Source organism: Manis pentadactyla, chromosome 5 (genome assembly GCF_030020395.1).
Source record: "Manis pentadactyla isolate mManPen7 chromosome 5, mManPen7.hap1, whole genome shotgun sequence".
Lineage (NCBI taxonomy): Eukaryota > Metazoa > Chordata > Mammalia > Pholidota > Manidae > Manis > Manis pentadactyla.
In genome coordinates this window covers 50651414-50670221 of record NC_080023.1, presented here as the reverse complement: position 1 = coordinate 50670221, position 18808 = coordinate 50651414, and the positions used below count along the sequence as shown (strand labels likewise).

At 32.6% G+C, this 18808-nt stretch overlaps 1 protein-coding gene across 22 annotated transcripts in view; it reads right to left on the bottom strand.

Moving 5' to 3' along the window:
* The window catches only part of ADGRL3 (adhesion G protein-coupled receptor L3), an 807141-nt gene that overhangs the window by 28615 nt on the left and 759718 nt on the right, over positions 1 to 18808 (bottom strand). For 13 of the 22 annotated variants that reach the window (XM_036895181.2, XM_057502261.1, XM_057502262.1 and 10 more), the window contains 3 exons: positions 13380 to 13406; positions 10633 to 10801; positions 3015 to 3140 (listed from right to left, as the gene is read on the bottom strand). In XM_036895181.2, coding sequence (XP_036751076.2) covers positions 3015 to 3140; positions 10633 to 10801; positions 13380 to 13406 — 322 coding nt within the window. The remainder of the gene's footprint in view (positions 1 to 3014; positions 3141 to 10632; positions 10802 to 13379; positions 13407 to 18808) is intronic. The other 9 variants (XM_057502258.1, XM_036895191.2, XM_036895194.2 and 6 more) reach the window with 1 other exon arrangement.

Here is an 18808-nt window from a genome sequence, read left to right as displayed (position 1 = left end):
CTATACCCTCTCACCCACTTTAGCCAATGACATTCTTTCTCTTCCTGAATTTGCAAGTTCTCCTCTACCTTAAGTGCTTTACATTAGATGTTTTGCTCACCTGGAGTTCTCTCCCCTTGAACTTCTTTCCTGTCATTCAGAATATTGGCATAAATATCATCTCCCAAAACAGCCTTTCTCTAGCACTTAACTGAAGTAGTTGCCTGTACTTTCTATACTACATCACCATATTTGGTTTTCTACCAGCTTTCACAATCTATTCTCTGTTCATTCATGTTTGTTAATATATTTTCTGTCTTTCACAACTACAATAAAATCTCCAGATCAGAGGAAAACTTGCCCTTTAACTACTTTTTCTCCAGAACTTAGAAAACTGCTTGGCATTACATAGGAGAAACTCTTTCTCAATAAAATGTAAGAAATATACAGATTGTTATTTTAGAAGTTTTCTGATATGAAAAATGCATCCATACTCCCAAAATGTTACCTTAATCTCAGTATTTTAAACTTTACTTTGGACAGTCATGGTTATGGATTATCTGAGTTAATCAGAATAGTATTCAACATAAGAAAACAATGTAAGGGTTTTTTTCCCTAAGATTAGAACTGTGATGTTACAACTGTAAATGTTGCACCTTTAAAACAAATATTTGAGATTATATTCTGTAATAATGAAACTAATGAAAGGTAGCTTCTACAATTTATTTGGCACCTACAATATGTTTTATGTATCTTGTATATATTAGCTTAAACATCCTAGCAACACAAGGAATCAATATTCTTGCTATCACCTTAAAAATGAAAAAACGGAGGGTCAATGAGATTAAGTAACTTGTTTTGTGTCACAGGTGGGACATGGCAAAGCCAGAATTTAAAGCAAGGTCCATCCATCCACCAAGTTTATGATTAAAGCTGCATTATTCTATCTACTTATACCTTAAAAGTACTGCTAAACATTGCACAACTCTGTTGTAGCATAATAAATGAAACTCCAAAATATTATTTCATTAATGGCATGTCAATAAAAGGGCTACAGGATGATGGCTGATGAACTTGGTTATAGGAGAAGCATATAGGGACTAGTTCAACTGGATGACATACAGAATCTCAGCAATTTCCATTTAAAAGTTGTGGAAAAGGTTATTACAAAAAAGGGAAGTAAGGAATATCAGGTTGAAAATAAAGGCATGGTACAAGGGGATCATTCTGGAAGCATCATCCAGGCAGGTGCACCTCCAATCTTATGTGAGACTTGAGATTTCTAGTTGGCAAATTAAGTAGTTTTAAATTCAGAAATCTCAGTTTTCCTAAATGGGTATATCTATTCCCCTTTGTGGGTAAAACTGCAATATTTCCAGAATCTCTCGTCTGGTCTTAGTGCATCTATATCAATAGGTGTTTCCAAGGGGTGGAGAAAAGTAGTCCATCTCCATATCAATAGGTAATTACAAGGGCAAGAAAGGGCATATCTGGACCAGAGGTTGGGTGGGGTCTCTTCTTCTGCAGCAGGATCACAAGAGACATGGGAGAGCAGAAGTGGATGACAGAAATAAATGTGTTTCTCCCACTTTATTTCTCCCTTTGACTGATTTCGGTTTCAAAGGTTTTATGCCCTGGAATTTTCCCCCAGAGTTTTACATCCTGTAATATGTAACCTCAGTAAGTTATGGAAATAATAAAATTCACATTATTAATAATTGTTTATTATATATAAGAATACATTTCATGATCATTTTGATAATTTGTGATTGTTAACTTAAGCATTAAGATACTATAGTTTTCCCTGAGCCAATGGAACTCTCTGCACTTTTTAAAATTTCAAGTTATAAATATTAGGCTGATAATTAGAAACGTGGTTTTATTTGTAGGATAAAAGAGAATTCCATTAGTGTTTGTTTATAAGAACACTGTTCACCATCTTTGATTTATAAGAGCAGCTCAAGTGCTAGCTAGATGTGTATAACTGCCCAGTCTGACAGATGTGTTTGAGAGAATCACATATATTAAAAGGTAACAAGGATATTCGATTTTCTAAGCATATAAATGGAATTGTTTAGGGAATTTAATCATTAAGTTTACAAGCCAATTAAGCACTAAACAAAGAACAAACTAAGTGATCTTTCTTATTTTACATAAAATTACCAAATTTGCCAAAAAAGTAGACTTATAGGTCAAGCCAAAAGAGTTCTGAAAAAGTAAGTTCTTGAATTGATAACTGTACTTAAATTCACATCATAAGAAAAATTCAATTGACGACACAAAAAATATGGTTGTTTTTCCCACTGAATCATGTACTCTTAAAAATGTGAGTCTGCTAGTCTGAATCCAAACTCACTCATGACCCGCAAAATCCTATGTTTTTTATTTGACCAACTTATTTTAGGATCCTGGAGTTGCTGAAATGTTTACATAATAGTCTTTAAACTGACACTCTGGCCTGGGAAAAATGGCAGACAGGTTATCTAAAAGTTTTAAAATTCCCCGTGAGGGATGATGCAGCTATCACAGCTAACACTGGACTTAGACCAGTCAATGATGATTTTACGGTACCCTTCACTGTCCTGAATTGTTCTTTAACTTGTCAGCAGATAACACGGTTTAGGGTAAACTGTTTTTAATAAACACACCATTTAATAAGTAAATATTTTCAGTATGTGCTACAGAATTATTACACATATTCAAAGAAGTAATCATATAATAATATATTATTTTCTTAGAATTTTGGTTGAAGTAGCAAGTTCCTTTCCTCACCTTCTATTCTCATTCACCTGGGAAAAACCTGAAATCATTAATTATTACACAAATTTACACCCTAAATTTCCTAGTTTTATTGCATTTGGTTTCTTAAATTTCTTCCTTTATCATTCCAGTTTTAGAAACACTAAGACCACAAAAACAACATTTGATGTGTTAAGCACTGGGGATAGAAAAAGGATCTGATTCAATAAAGGACAGCAACTCGTAACAGAGTATAGGTAAGAAAGATTTCATTTCAATCATCAAACACTGCTTACCTGTGAGCCTGTGGAGTAGCGTCCAGGAGTCCGAGAACCAGATGTTTTCCCTGAGCCAATGGAACTCTCTGTGCTTTTGCCACTGCAACAATGTGTCCGCAGGCATTTCCCATACTCTTTTCGTACCTAGCCAATTAAATATTAACTGCTGTTAGCGACTAATTCATTTCAACTAGGAACTATGGTAAAAAATGTGAGTTTTATTTTTAGATAACTCCTTGCCCTACAGATATAAGGAACTCTGCTTAACATATATTTTACAATATAAAATAGTGATATTCAAACTGCCAAGCTTGAAGTTTTGCATAACTGGAACCTCTTAAAACACATACACACATATTCACACACATACATCCAACCACATCACAACAATACTACAACCTACTTCAAACAACCAAGACTTAAGACTCTTCAAGACACCATTTTTATTTTCATAAATTTGCTATGAAGTAGCCTATTGGTGCACTGTTCTTTACAGAGAAGTCAAGTGAGAAAGCTACAGAGAGAAGGGATGGAAAAAGGGAGTGAGAGGAGGCGACAGAAGAGAGAATAAAGAAAGTAAAAGGAAATGTAGTAGGGTAAACATATTTTTTAATCTATATTTTTTGAAGTTTGTTTCCTGTAAAAGAGGTCAGATTTGCAACTTTAGTATATGAAGCACAAAATATTTTAAATTTATTCCTTCAAAAGAGTTCTATACAATAATTGTAGAGAAATGTGAATACTTTTCTTTATAGCATTGCTAATTAAACTCTTAATCCTGGTTAGAGTACAAAATCACAGGAAAAATGGAGATAAACATTTTTCAGTTGATTTTTTTAAGTAGGAAAGTGTATCAATTCATTTTGGGAACATTTCATTATGTTTAAAATTTTTATTACTGCCTATGTAATCAAACAAGACATTAAGAAAATAAACAGTAATTGCCCTAAATCATACCTCCACTATCAACCATTACAAAAATAATCCCCAACTACATGTTCATCAACTAAAAACATTCTGGGACGTTTTTTGGTTATATATTCACAAATATACATTTACTATGAAATAACACTGTATCTTAGCTCTTTATATCCTGACTTCACAAGAATTCATGCTTTCACAACTGTGACAATGTACATTCCAAAGTAATTTTATTTAAAACATAGTTACAATACATGCTCTTTTTGAGGAATGTTTTAAAGTCAAAAGCAAAAAAAGGAGTGTGAATGATACATTAAAATTAGTATTAAAAACTAAAACGTTATTTAATGTATATTTCATCCTATCAATGATATAGCAGAATCAGAGACAGAATACATTCAGATTTGTTTGAAGAACTCACATTTATTGAATGCTTATTAGGTCATAGAGACAATGGCATAGAGTCAGGTGAATCAAAGCATGGAAGGAGAGCGGCTGGGATAAATAAGTAGGAGACCAAGGGAAGCTTCTCAGAAAAGACTTCTGAGAGAATCTTCAAAAGATAGGTTGAATTAGGCAGTTTAGAGGATGGAGTTGAAAGTGAGGATAGACAAGAGAGAAAAAGGCATGCTAGTTGTTCAGGACAGTGTGAATGAAACAGGGAGGCATGGTGTGCTCAACTTAGAGGCCTTTCTCTGATCTACAATGCCAAACCTACATATTTCTTAATATGTTAAAGTTGTATTGATCTGTTTCCAGTCAGTCTCTTCTATGCTACATTTACCAGTAATTATGAGTAATTATTTTAATCAGTATTTGTAAACTAGTTCATATTTTGTTTATTTTGCAAAAGAAATAAGTCTGTGTCTGTTTGCATGTGTGTCCAAGATATTCAAGATATATGTGGAATGAAGAAATTTATGATTTTTAGTCATTATTTACCAGGAATTGTGCTAGGTGCCTACATCAAAATAACCCTGGGAAATAATTATTACCTATATTTTAATGATAAGAATGCTGAAAAGTTTAAGCAATGAAACTAAACCAAAAGACTGGAAAGGTTAAACAATGTACCCTATGTGAAAAAAATCCAAATCTTGTGGGTGCTTTATGATCTGAAAGCTCTTTCTAAGATGCCACATTTCTAAAATTAATATATGACCAACACAAGGCATTACATATTATTAACATTTTTATGAAATTAATCTCTTTCGATTATCTCCTTCTGTGTCTGGACAAAGTCAGAACAAATGATTAAATTAGAATTTGAAAAGGCTTAAAATAATCCCTATCTACAGGTAAGCAATATCAATTAGTTTAGTAATCCATGCTGAATTTAGGAAGCATCTCCAAGAACCTAAACTCTGATCATAATCTATATTCCACTGTTTTTCCCAATGTACTCAACAATTGATATTTTTTCTTTTTAGAAGAGTGCTATAATGCAGTGATTTAACACTAGAAAAGCTTTACAAGAGAGGGAGAGAGAAGAGAGAAAGAAAATCATTCCTCTTCTACAAAGGCAGCACTATTGTATAAGCCACAGGAATTCATCATGGACTACTAACATCCAACAAAGGTTAAATATTCTGAGCTGATTATGTAAACAATCAGCAAATCAAGATATTTGGTGATGCTAAGTCCCACATTTAGCTATGTTACTGAATCATTACTGACTTTATTTTTCTGTGATTAGATTTGAAATGGTAAGCATATGTTTTAAAAAGAAGAAAGCAAAACAACATTGATCATGTCTATGAGATCGTTTTCCTTAGATTACAATAAAAACTTATTTGCTCAATTATTTGTATGTTTTATTGCACTATTTCACATGATACTCCAGCTTATCCCTATCAGATAGGACATATTATTTCAAAGTGAAGCTCTTCTAGAATATGGAAAATGGAAAAGAAAACATACCTTACCAGTGGATTATTTCTTTTGTACTCTCAGATTAGAAATAATTATGACACTCTCTGAGATGCATCACATAGTTGAGTATATAACAAAAGAAAAACTGACAACTTCAATGTCACCAGTGTTTCCACTGGTGACACAATTATATAATCCACACTCAGAAAAGAGAACTCAAACTGTGATTTTTGTTAATAAGTTGAATCAATAAATAACCCTATAAATATCTCAAAAATGGAATATTTCATATTTCTCTAATCTAAACATATGAGCAACTACTTTGGCTTATGTATATTATTGAAATTCAACCAGATGGTTTAAGAAAAACTTCAAATAATTGGTTGTTAAAATGTACTTATGCCCAGAACCATCTGTATATTCAACACAATCTCTATCAAAATTACAATGTTATTCTTCACAGACTACAGAAATAGCAATCTGAAAATTTATACAGAATCACAAAGGACCCCAAATAGCCAAAGAAATCCTAAAAAGAACAAAGCTGGATGCATAACATAACTGATTTTAATTATACTACAAAGTTATAGTAATCAAAACAGTACAATATTCACATAAAAATAGACACATAAACCTATCGAATAGAATAGAAAGTCCAGAAATAAACCATCATTAATATTTGACAAAAGAGCCAAGGATATTCAATGGGGAAAGGACAATTTGTTTAATGAATTGTGTTACGAAAACTGGATAATCACATTGCAGAAGAATGAAATTAGACCTCTACCTTACACCACTTCCAAAATTTAACTCAAAATGGATTGAAGACTTAAACTTAAAACCTGAAACCATAAAACTCCTAGAAGAAAACATCGGAGAAAACTTCTGGATATTGGTCTTGGCAATGACTTTTTGGGTATGACATCAAAAGCACAAGCAACAAAAGCAAAAACTAGTAAGTGGAACTATGTCAAACTAAAGTTTCTGCACATCAAAAGAAACAACCAACAAAAGAAAAAGGCAATCTACAGAATGGAAGAAAATATTTTGAAATCATATACCCACTAAGGAGCTAGTATCCAAAATACATAAATAATTCATATAACTCAACATCAAAAATCTAAACAATCCCACTAAAAAAATGCACAGAGGAATGAAAAGACATATTTCCCAAGAAGGCATACAAATGCCCAATGTGAAAAGATGTTCATCATCACCAATCAGGGAAATGCAAATCAAAACCACAATGAAATGTCACCTCACACTTGTTAGAAAGATTATCCCCAAGAAGAAGAGATAACACGTGTTGGTGAGGATGTGGAGAAAAGGGAACCCTTGTGCACTGTTGGTGGGAATGTAAATTAGTACAGCTATTATGGAAAACATATGGAAATTCCTCACAAAATTAAAAATAAAACTACCTACCATATGATCCAGCAATCCTACTTTTGAGTATATATCCAAAGAAACTAAACTAGGATCTTGAAGAGATATCTGCACTCCCATGTTCATTGAAGCATTATTCACAATAGCCAAGACTGGAAACAATTTAAGTGTCCATCAATAGACAAATGTATGAAAGAGGTATGGTACATATATACAGTGGAATATCATTCAGCCTTTTGAGACGACTGTGGAGCTTGGGGTATTATGCTAAGTGAAACAAGCCAGACACAGATAGGGGAAGACTACATGATATTACTTGCATGCGGAATCTAAAAAAAAGCTGAACTCAAGGAAATGGAGCAGAATGGTAGTTACCAAAGGTGGGGGTTGGGGTAAATGGGGAGGTTTTGGTCACATTCCTACCTATAAGATAAATAGGTTCTGGGGATCTAATGTACAGAATGATGATGCTAGTTAACAGTACTGTACCATACACTTGAAAACTGTTAAGAAAGGAGATCTTAAATACTCTTATGACAAAAAAAGATGGTAATTAGGTGAGGGGATGGATGTATTAGCTAATACTATGGTAGTAATCATTTCACAGTATATAATGCTATCAAATCAACAGATTGTACACCTTAAATTTATGTAATGTTATATTTCAATTTGTAAAAAGGAATAAAAGCCTCTTAAGACTTTCTGAAATTTCAAAGAGAAGTATCTGTTTTTTTTGTAGGAAAACAATTCCATGTTTTCTATATTCTCTCATGTTGCACCATGCATGTTCTTGACACCCAATAAAAATGCTACCAAAATTGAAAAATTCAAAACAGAATGGATGAAAGAACAAGATATTTAATACTTATTACAAATCATTGAAAGTAAGCTTCTAAGTCAGGGCTTGGCAATCTTTTCCATGAAGTGCCAGATAGTCAATATTTCAGACTTTGTTAGCTGAGGGGCAAATCCAAAAATGCAGTATGTACTTATTTAAAATTTTAAATGTAACCATTAAAAAACATCAAAACCATTTTTGGCCTGACTGGTTGTAAAAATTAAAGACAGCTGAACAAACCTGGCCCATAAACTGCAGTTTGCTGAAGTCTGTTCTAATAAATCACAAAATTGAGCTTGATGAGATGTATTTTTAAAATTTCACTTATGCTAAATATATTAAAAACCCCAGACATTTTTGGATCTTGAGGTTCAATATTTCTATGCAGATATCAAATGCAATTCCTAGTTAAACCAGTATTTGTAAGACAAGGAAAACATATATAATAATTGAGAAAACTCTAACAGGTATTATCTAATAAAAAAAATACAACCAAAATAATTAATACATACAATACAAAAAAAATATTTTCTGCTTTGTATAAAATAAAGATTACAGGTAAATCTGGTTCAATATACTTGAAGATGTCATAATTGATTATGATGGCCCAACTTTCTCTTTATTCCACGGACAAATGCTTTTTCCTTAATCTCCTGATTTTGTTCCTTCACTTTCTGTATATATTTCACTGGCTTTCTTTTTAATCAGTTTATGGCTTTCTTCTATCAAAATCCAGAAATCTTTGCCAAGTGCTTAGTCTCTCTGGCTTCTCTGAAGTGTTTTACAATACTGACAACTGTATTCTGGACAGTTTCTCCTGTCTTTAATTCAGTGTATCATTTTGAATTTCATTCTTCTCCTCAGACACTTCCTTCCTCTGTCTCTATTCTTTATCATTCACACATCTCCTACTCCTTACAGTCATTAAATGTGGTAGACTGCTAGCTGTTTATAGCATGCAATTCCTCATCTTCCTGGGGTTAAAAAGCTAGACTATGTTTCCCAGTCTTCCTTTCAGGTAGGTGGTACCACTGATTGCCATATCTGGTGGAAGGTGAGTAGAACTGACATGTAGCCACTTCTAGACCTTTACACAAGATCCTCTGTCTCTTTCTCAGACTACCTGATGTATGTCAATACCCAAAGTGATGGTGGAAAGCATACATTTAAGTTGGTTGAGACTTCATCTGTCCATGTCCCTCCTTGGAACACCCCCATCAATTGGGCCTCAGGTGAAAAATAAGTATTTATTGGGTTAAGCAAGTGAAATTTGGGAGATGTGTACACTAAGGATTTGGGAAGATGTATCCATTCTAATACAATCCCTTCTTTAAATTAAGCCTAATCCATAGACTAGAATTCACCCATTCTAGTATAAACTCTTTTCTTTTCTGTAACCTACATTTATAGACCTGAGTCACCAGACTGTTCTATCCTATTTTTATGATCACATCAACCACATTTTTGATACCTACCACCACATGAAAGTGAAACAGAATAGAATTGGACTCATCCTGACAAGTGGACAGCCTTCTTAACTTTTGTTTTAGGTCCTAAGAGTCTCTAAAACCAAAAATCATGAACATAAATATCTTTACTCTTTATTTTCCTTACTTTTCAAAGAAAAAAATATAGGTCTTGTTTGTTTCTTGGGGAAAAAAAAAGACATTTTGCCATTTCATGTTCAGAGCCACCTCTTGAGATCTCATAATTATTTTTATTACCTCCATGCTACACATGAGGAAACAGGGCATGGGAAGGTTAATTAACTTGCCCAAAGTCACATCAGCTTTTAGAAGGGACAACTAGGATTCAGACCCAGACAGTCTTGGCTCAGGGGTCTTTGTGATCAGAACTATAGAAACCACATATTTAATAGAGTTAAAAAGTATAAGATGAGAAAATCAATATTGAGATTTTTTAAAAAATGCAATGAAAGTACTTAGTTGCTAAAATTAACTTTAAAAATGAATACTTTAGGTCCTTGTAGATGTGAAAAATCATAAAAATAGACCAGTATAGAAGGAATATTGCATTCTAATCACTCAACTCACAGGTTTCATCAAAGATGCTTTTAAAGAAAAGAAGTACAGAGACCATTACTAAGTTCTCCATCATTCATTCAAAAAACATAAATATGTTATTTTATCATAAAAAGTTTAGATATTTATGTTCTAGTATATAAAACTAGTTTTCAAGGAAATAAAAAATCTATTTCCTATGCTATGCTATGTATATATGTGTGTGTACATATATATATATATATATATATATATATATATATATATACTGCCGTAACATCCTAGAAAAGCTAATTTCTAATACACAAACCCCGTATGTTTGCCAATAAAAGTACTGGACTACTTATCTACAACCCTACACAAATATAATTTTTGTGCACTGTCCAAATCAGAAAATATTTTGATTCTGCCTTTTGCTGCTAAAAACATTAACTATTATGTTTGTATTTGTGTCTGTTTTGTCTTTACCATTATAAAGATAAAATCAATGAAGTAATGCATTTATTTCTTAGAGACAAAGATATAAAGAATGACTTATAGTTGCTTTGCTATAAGGAGATGTAAGCCATTTATTCTTCAACAGAGAATTCTTGCTTACCTTCTTTTGTAGGACACAATGGAAAATGAATATAAACATTCCCTGTAGAGAATTGAAAATGGTGAAGAGATACGCCATGATGACTGTGCTTTCATTAATATACATTAGTCCAAAGGCCCAGGTCAATCCTAATAGGCAGAGAAGAGCTATTGCACCTATAACCCATGACCTGTAGAGAGAAGAGAAAGTAAGGGTTATCATATAATTGGTCTTTAATTAACACAATTATGTTATATCAACAATACTGACACTGAAAAAAATGTCACAGTAAGTTTTATAGACAGAAAATGTAAGACAGGCGGTGTAAGTACTGTATTTTAATGAAGACTACAAGTTTTCAAGCTTGAGGAGATATACATGAATGAAGATGTTATGAACACAGAAATTCATTTAAGCAAAAGCGGATTTGTACTATTAAATTATTCATGTATTTGCAGCACATATGCAAATGATATGGAGATGCAATTATGGTGAATGGCAAGGGGGAAAAGGTCTATAAAGCTATGTTAGTCTCCACTGGTCTCATTGGTATGATGACATTTGTTTGATTGGACTCTCTCCATTTGTACTTCATTTGATACACTTTTACCCCATTTTTCCAAATTTCCTCTTTTTCCTTAAAAATTTTAGTGTTTATTGACAAAAACATAACATATTGGAAGCAATATATGGAATGTATGTATGAATTTTAAAGTTCTGTTTGTCTGATTCTATAGTTATATAGAACAAGGGTGAGATATAGTGGGTGGTTAAAAATAGTTCCACTGTAGATCGTGATTTGCTCTCTTTCTGCCTTTAGACTGCTGCCTTCTACGTTACATTGGGCAAGTGAAAAATCAGGCAATTGGCAGCTTTGTTGAAAAGAAGCTTAAGGCTCAAGGCACCCTCACCTCTTTGATGTGTCTGTAAACTCAAGGGAGAAAATGGAGCTGAGAATGGGGATGGAGTGTTATGAACAAAGTAGTCTAGAATGGAAGACAAATTTTCACTCTCACTCCATTCCCTTAATTTCCTTCAGGCTTCCATTCACAATAGTAATAAACAGGTGACAAAAGTCCATATATTTGTGGTTATATGTTATGTATTTACTATCAACATAAATGAATCTTTCCAATAGATGGGAAATCCAATAGTTGAAGATGTAATCCTTGTCAACTCCCAAATATATAGGAGAATATACATAGACCAACTATAAAGATCAAACCAGTCTAGATCTCCACACACTCATGAGCCCATCCTTTCTTTTCCCAGCACACCTTCCTTGAACAGGGTAAACTGTGATTTCTTTTCAGCAGACTATTATCCTCCATTTACATTGTCTAAGGAAGAAATATCTATGGGAATTAAAACTTTGCAAAATGAAGGGGAAAAAAATCACAAATGTCTACCGTAATCTGAAGCTGGGTTTAGTAAAGTTTTCAGAGAGAACTACATCTCAAGAAAGATATGGTCTCAAAGTAGTCAATTATTATTCAATTCTTATTAAAATTAATCTCAGATATGTACTATTTTTCGTCTACAACCATCAGCCACTATATTTCAGATATAAACATTCAATAAATTTTAACATGTTTAATTTAAAACATTAATATTCTTGAATTAAAAAAATCCCTAAAGGAGCTTTGCCACTCACTGTATGTGGCATGTTTACTTATGAATTAGAAAACATCTTAGATGTTAGTATTTTATTCTGTAATTAGATTCAGAAATACAGGAAATTTCAAGGTAAAGATCTTAGCTTCTGAGAGATATCGGAAAAAGGAAAAATGGGAAGAATCGCCATTAAATCAAGGCAAAATTGCTATTTAGATTTAGAAATAAAATGATAGGATAAAATATTCAAGTCAGCTATTATCCACTGGAAAACACATTTTGAGCCCAAGAATTAATGATAGAAAACTGCAATGAGCCCAATTAAAAAAAAAATACTAAGTAAGAGCATGAAGAAGTCAGTGAAATGATACTGGAGAAAATGAAACAAAGGACTCTTCACCAGAAGAACAAACTGAAAATCTACAGCAAGGTCGCCCACAGATTGCCAATCCTAAGCACATTGTTGCAGGACATTCATTTATAAATGTACAAAGAAAAAAATTCTAAATATTAACATTCATGTTTCTTCTTACTAAGTTAGTACAGACTTGTAGCTTTGTTTAAAAAATTTTAAAGACATATTCATGAACCACCAAGCTGTTAATCAAGTGACATGTGTCAAATTTGAAAGAGATAATTTTGCATACATAAAACTCAATTTTTGAAGGAGGCATTTTTTTTCTGTTTCGGATATTTCATATAGAAAGTCATTAATGTCAATTGTAATTGGGTAGTTGCATACCTACAAGATTATTTTGAAGCTATACCACTAAATCACAAAATAATTTCAGATGAGTGATGTCCAAACAAACAACAGAAAAGAGGACATATGCAGCACAGAGGAACACACCACAATGAGAGGAGAGAGCTGTTAAAAGCGGAACAAGTCTGTACCACATGAAGTTGCTATTACTGTGGCACTGAATTCAGGTGATATCCAATTAAAAGAGGTGAAGCAGAATTTTTTGGCAATACACCTGCAGCATATTTATTCTGCACAGAAGTTGTATGCCTGATTATTTTCCTGCACAGTTTGCTCTTCTGCCTCAATGTGAATGACAGAAGCTCTAATGATTTTTCAGTACTGATCTGACAGCTGGTTCATGGGACCACACTGATAAATGGAATTTATCAGCCATTCAGGTCATTCTTACTTGATGAAGGGTCTGTTATCCTCATAGCTAAAGAATGCATAGACATAAAGACAAGAACACCAACATTAGCATTTTATGACAAAGAATTTCATATGAAAAATATTCTTATGGACCCCAAAGGCCTCAGTCCCCCACCTCCCTAAAAGGCATCATAACCTTCCCTTTATATCCAGAAGGTAAATCCTAACATGACCATGAGAACTGAAATAACAAGGAATAAAATCAATTTTACAATACTGCAATATCTCTTATGAAACTAAGAAATTTCATTTTTTTCATCATGTGCTCACATTTTTTGTGACTTGACAGAGACATTTATTTCATAGAGATCACATTTCTCTAGAGAATAAGAAATCTTATGAGAAATCTGGAAAAGGCTTGGGGGCATACTTAAAATGATAGATTTCAGGTCACCTAAAGGTATCTTTATTCTGTAATATTAGTAGGTGAGATTACTTAATTATGGACAGTACGCTTCTAAGTAAGTTTAACTTGGTGATGATTGACTGGAGTTAAATCTGAACACTATAACCCTTTGAAAATAATTGATCCTGACTATTTTAAAATTCTTTCTGTTAGGGTACTGAGAAAAAAATTGTAATAATCTTTTGTAGGAAGAGGAGCAAACATGCAGTATCTGCTCATTATCATTTATATTTACTAATTTATTTAGTATAATTCTGATAAAGTAAGATCCAACTGGCAAATTAGTAAAGATAAGTTAGGTAACATTTTGGATGATCTTTTCACAAACATAGTTGCTGCTCAGTGAATTGTGACAGGACAGAAAAGGAAGAGAAACTCCCTGTTCTTTTTTCTTAACGGTAGAGCTAGGGGCAATAGTTTCTGATATTATGCATACACAACTAAAGCTCTTAGGGCCCCAACTGTGATGCATTTTCAGTAAAGAGAACTACTGATGAACAAATCTTCTCCAGAATGATGAAAGAGTGAAGAATGGAGTGAGAGCCTGGGATCTGAAACCAGTTTGCTTGGGGTTTACACCCTAGGTCAGCCACTTACTAGCTTCTTGATTTTAGGCAACATTAGTTAATCTGTCATTACTTCAGTTCATTCATCTATAATACTGATATGTATAATAATGATTTCTTGTGATAGTGAAATGATCACATTGCTTAGAACAATGCCTGACCAATATTGTGTTCAGTAAATATTACATAGTTATTATTAGTCTATTTAAAGCTACAGTAAAGTCGCACTGAAAATAGAGAAATTCTCATGCAAAGAATGAACACCAAGTAATAAATGGTGAGTATCAGTTAAATTCATTTGAGAATGTTTCAGGAGTAATATTATGTGGTAAATAGATATGGTGGAAATAAGGACTAATGGTGCTAACATGGCAACTACTGGACACACTGGATTTAAATTTAATTTCATTAAAATGAAATAAAGTTTAAAATTCATTTCCTTAATTTCAGTTATCACATTACAAGGGCTCAAGAGTGTTAGTAGCTGCCATATTGGATAGTGGCATTCTAGAACATTTCTGTCTTCACAGAAAGTTCTATTGGATAGTGTGGGTTATGACAATCAAAGAGAATGCTAAGCCAGGAAATAGAATTCTAAATTATATTCACATAATTCCATGGATGTGTGAAAGATAGAGAGAGAAGAATTTCTAAGAACTGATCCTATTTAATAGTCGTGATGTGCCTAGAAAGAAAATTCTGTACTTATATTAACATTGAAAAGCTATAAATGCACTAACATGGTATTTGTTCCATTCCCATTGCATCAGTGTTTTCCATCTGTGATGGTCAGCTCATGACTGTAATGACTTTTTCCTACCTTAATTCATATAATACAATGTTGAGTAAGGAAAGTTACAGAGGTTAGCATATAGGAGTACATGTAAACATTCTCTAAAAATTGTATTAAACTAAATGTTTCAAAAAATAAAACTAACAACTTGCACTATAATTGCTGGAGGGAGATGTTTTGCCTTTGATGTGAAATATCAGAGAGATGTGAGGGCACAACTCAGCATTTTTGGTTGGTAACTGTGGGGTTCAGTAAGTCGCTCCACTCAATAACAAAGATTGCAAGATCAGATTCACTTATAATTAGCTATAACCATGCATTTAAGTAGTGTCCGCTGGGATATGAACAAAAGTGAATTGCGACATTTCTAGGCCTTGTCAGTTAAAGGATTGGAACTGGGCCTTCCTTGACTATTTTTTCCCTCCGTATTTGCTAGGAGAAACTGACAGTGAAGCCTCAGACCCAGAAACAGAAGCTGTTCATTGATGTGGAGCCACCATATTAGATTTAGACCACCTGCTTTCAGACTCTTATATGGTAAGTTTAAACCACTATATTTTAGAGTAGTTTTTTATACTAGCTTAGCCTGTGTGATAAATTAATAAAGCATTTAATTTGTATCTTTTAGCTATAAGAATTCCCAGTTCATATTCAGTACAGAAATTCATACTAAAGGGTACAGAACCTTTCACTAATTTTGCTTCTGGAATGACATAAATAATACACAATGGTTCCAAATCTAAAGATCTTTAAAGATTACCTGTGTCAGTGCCTGCCATAGTTTTGTCAGATATTGCATTGGTTCAGAGAATCTGGTTTTACAATGTCTCTCCACCAAATCCAAATTAAATTGGTGCTAACATTGCCAATTTTAATGGCAAACCTATATACTATCAATTTTTTATTCTAAAAAACATACCTACAGAACTAGTTTCTAAACCTGAATAGTTTTCATTCTAATTTACCAACAAAAGTCCACTGGAAAAAAATCTCATTCTAGGTGGTATAAGAAAAAACAATTTCAATGCAGTTACTTTAATATTTTATGAAAAATGAACAGAGGCATAAGGTGTTCTTGGCCTATGTTAATAGGGACTTACTTATAATTCATAAGTGATGATTTATTGAAAATAAAGTAAAATATTTTGTACATACAATTTTCAAGAAACAAGAAAAAAGGCACTGCTTATCTTAGCAAATACATTTTTTAAACACTTTATTTTATTATTTTATTCTTACTAACACCTAAAATTAAAAACTTCACTTAAATATTGATGGCATAAAATTATCTTTAAAAGTGACCGTTAGAAACATGATTGGCATTTTTAGGGGTCTCTGCATAGATTGATGATAATTATGCATATATTTACATATCTATAACAATTCAAAGGTACCCAACAGCATTATTAAAATCTATTCCCATGGAAGCTTATCTCAAAATATATCTTGAAGAGGAAGAATTTCTTAACCAAAACATTAGCTTATAAATTAATGCTATGTTATAAAGACTCATAATATAGTATATCAATATAAACAGATAAATGAACAGAAATAACATGAATGAATCAACTTAATTATAGGATATTCTTTATCTGACTTCAAGAATTCAAAACAGAATATTGTTTTTTGACATAATATTTGAAGGGAGTATTATCTAAAATTCAAGGTATAAAGAAGATTAAATTCTTTACATAGCTTATAATTTTTCATTCTATTGTATCTAGAGGACAGAGTTGTTTTTTTTTAACATAGTGGGATGGGCAAGGTTTTATGTGAAGAAGATGGATTGATAGGAGGCATATTTGGAATTTAAACTACATGCCAAAAGATCTGGTCAGTGATAACTCACAGCAGGTAAAGGAAAATGAACAGCTTAGAACTGTTGACCTCATCGACTTCAAGACTGATATATTCTGGGATCTGCTGGAATCATTGGGGAATGAGCCTACTCGTATTGGTGAGTGAACTGTATGTTTAACATTGAGAAGAGAGCTATCATGATGCGTATAGACATCTTGCTTAGTATCCAAATAGTTTAGGTTTAGTCTGCAGCTGAAGTTACTTTCCCTGGTATAAAACTAGTTATATCAAAGAAATAGAGACTTTTCCTGCTTGAATTTTGTTGGGGTTACTGTAGGAATGATAAAGGTAATGTAGACGAGCTTCTCAAGATAAAAGCATTCTTCATTCTTCATAGGAGAAAAATAATGGTAATCAATACTTATGTACCTGCATGCTGAGTGAGCTTTCCCTATTGTCTTTCAATCAACAGGGATCCCACAACTGAGGACTAAGAGGATTCAGGTACCGGTATTCTAAAAGGAGCCAGCAGCTACCCAAGATACTAGACCTCTCGTAGATGTGATCTCTGAGACACTGCCTTGCCACACTACCAATCCAGAGGTCCCAATCTTTAAAATTGGAAGAGTAGAGACAAGGCCTTTTAAGATTGCAATGATCACAGGATATATGAAACGGTGGAAAGAGACAGAAACACCTTTACTCATACTAATCCCTTAGCTACAAATCTCAGCAGGCAATGGAGGAAGAATGTTTTAAATGGGATATGTTATTCAAGTTTTATACTGGTCAGACATTTAATAACTAGAACAGACTGACAAAGTAACAATGTCTGTCTAAGACAGCATTAAGAGAGGCTATCCAGTGATTAAGTAATATTTAAGACAGCACAGAGAGAAGAGTAGTGATCAGAGGAAAATATAAACTTTTCATGTTTACATCCACTGTGTTTAAAATACTCAGTAACATGATAGAAATACTGACTGATTTATATTTCTTTCAAATGTATTTTATGTTACTGGGACTATACCATCCTAGAATTACATTATTATATTCAGTTCTCTCGTTTATTTAACCACTATAGCAAGATAAAAAGGAAAAGTAATTTAGAATATAATTCAACATTTCTGAGTAAAATATGAATAATATTTCATTATGGTCATATGCTTAAATCACCAAGTATTAAAAATATTGAAAGTTCTTAGAACAATATGAAAGTCATATAACAAATGTAAAAATTATAAACAGAGAAGATGATTATATTTCAATTATGGATTTTATTCCTGTTAAAGTATCACTACTAAAAGTTATATTGCTACCTTTTGTTCATATGAAATTTATTAAGAGGAGAATTAAATGAAACAAATAAATAAAATCAGTTGCTTTGATTATATCATAAATATTTTCATTCCCATGCCTCAATGTCCTTATGATAATATTGCAGATTTGAGACCAAACACCAATATTAAATTTTTAATCATAGATTTCACACTGCTGATGAATTGGGTGAGCCTGAAACTAGGTAGAATTGCATATAGTAAGCCAGGATGAATAAATATTAAATCGATGACTGTTAAAACTTTAATATTATTATCTCTACAACTCAGTGTTATGCAAATTTGTGTAATATGTTCAAAGAATTAATTTATATGTGAAAGAAATTAAGGGATCAATTATGAAAATGCATAATGAATTATTATGTTGTACATAGATAGCTACAAACTTGTTATGATGTAGTAGCTCTACCTATCACATTTATAAAAATGAATTAGTTAGGTTTCATGCAAATAAGGTACAATTTTGTAATCTTATGTTGGAAGCAATTATTACATCACTGTATAATT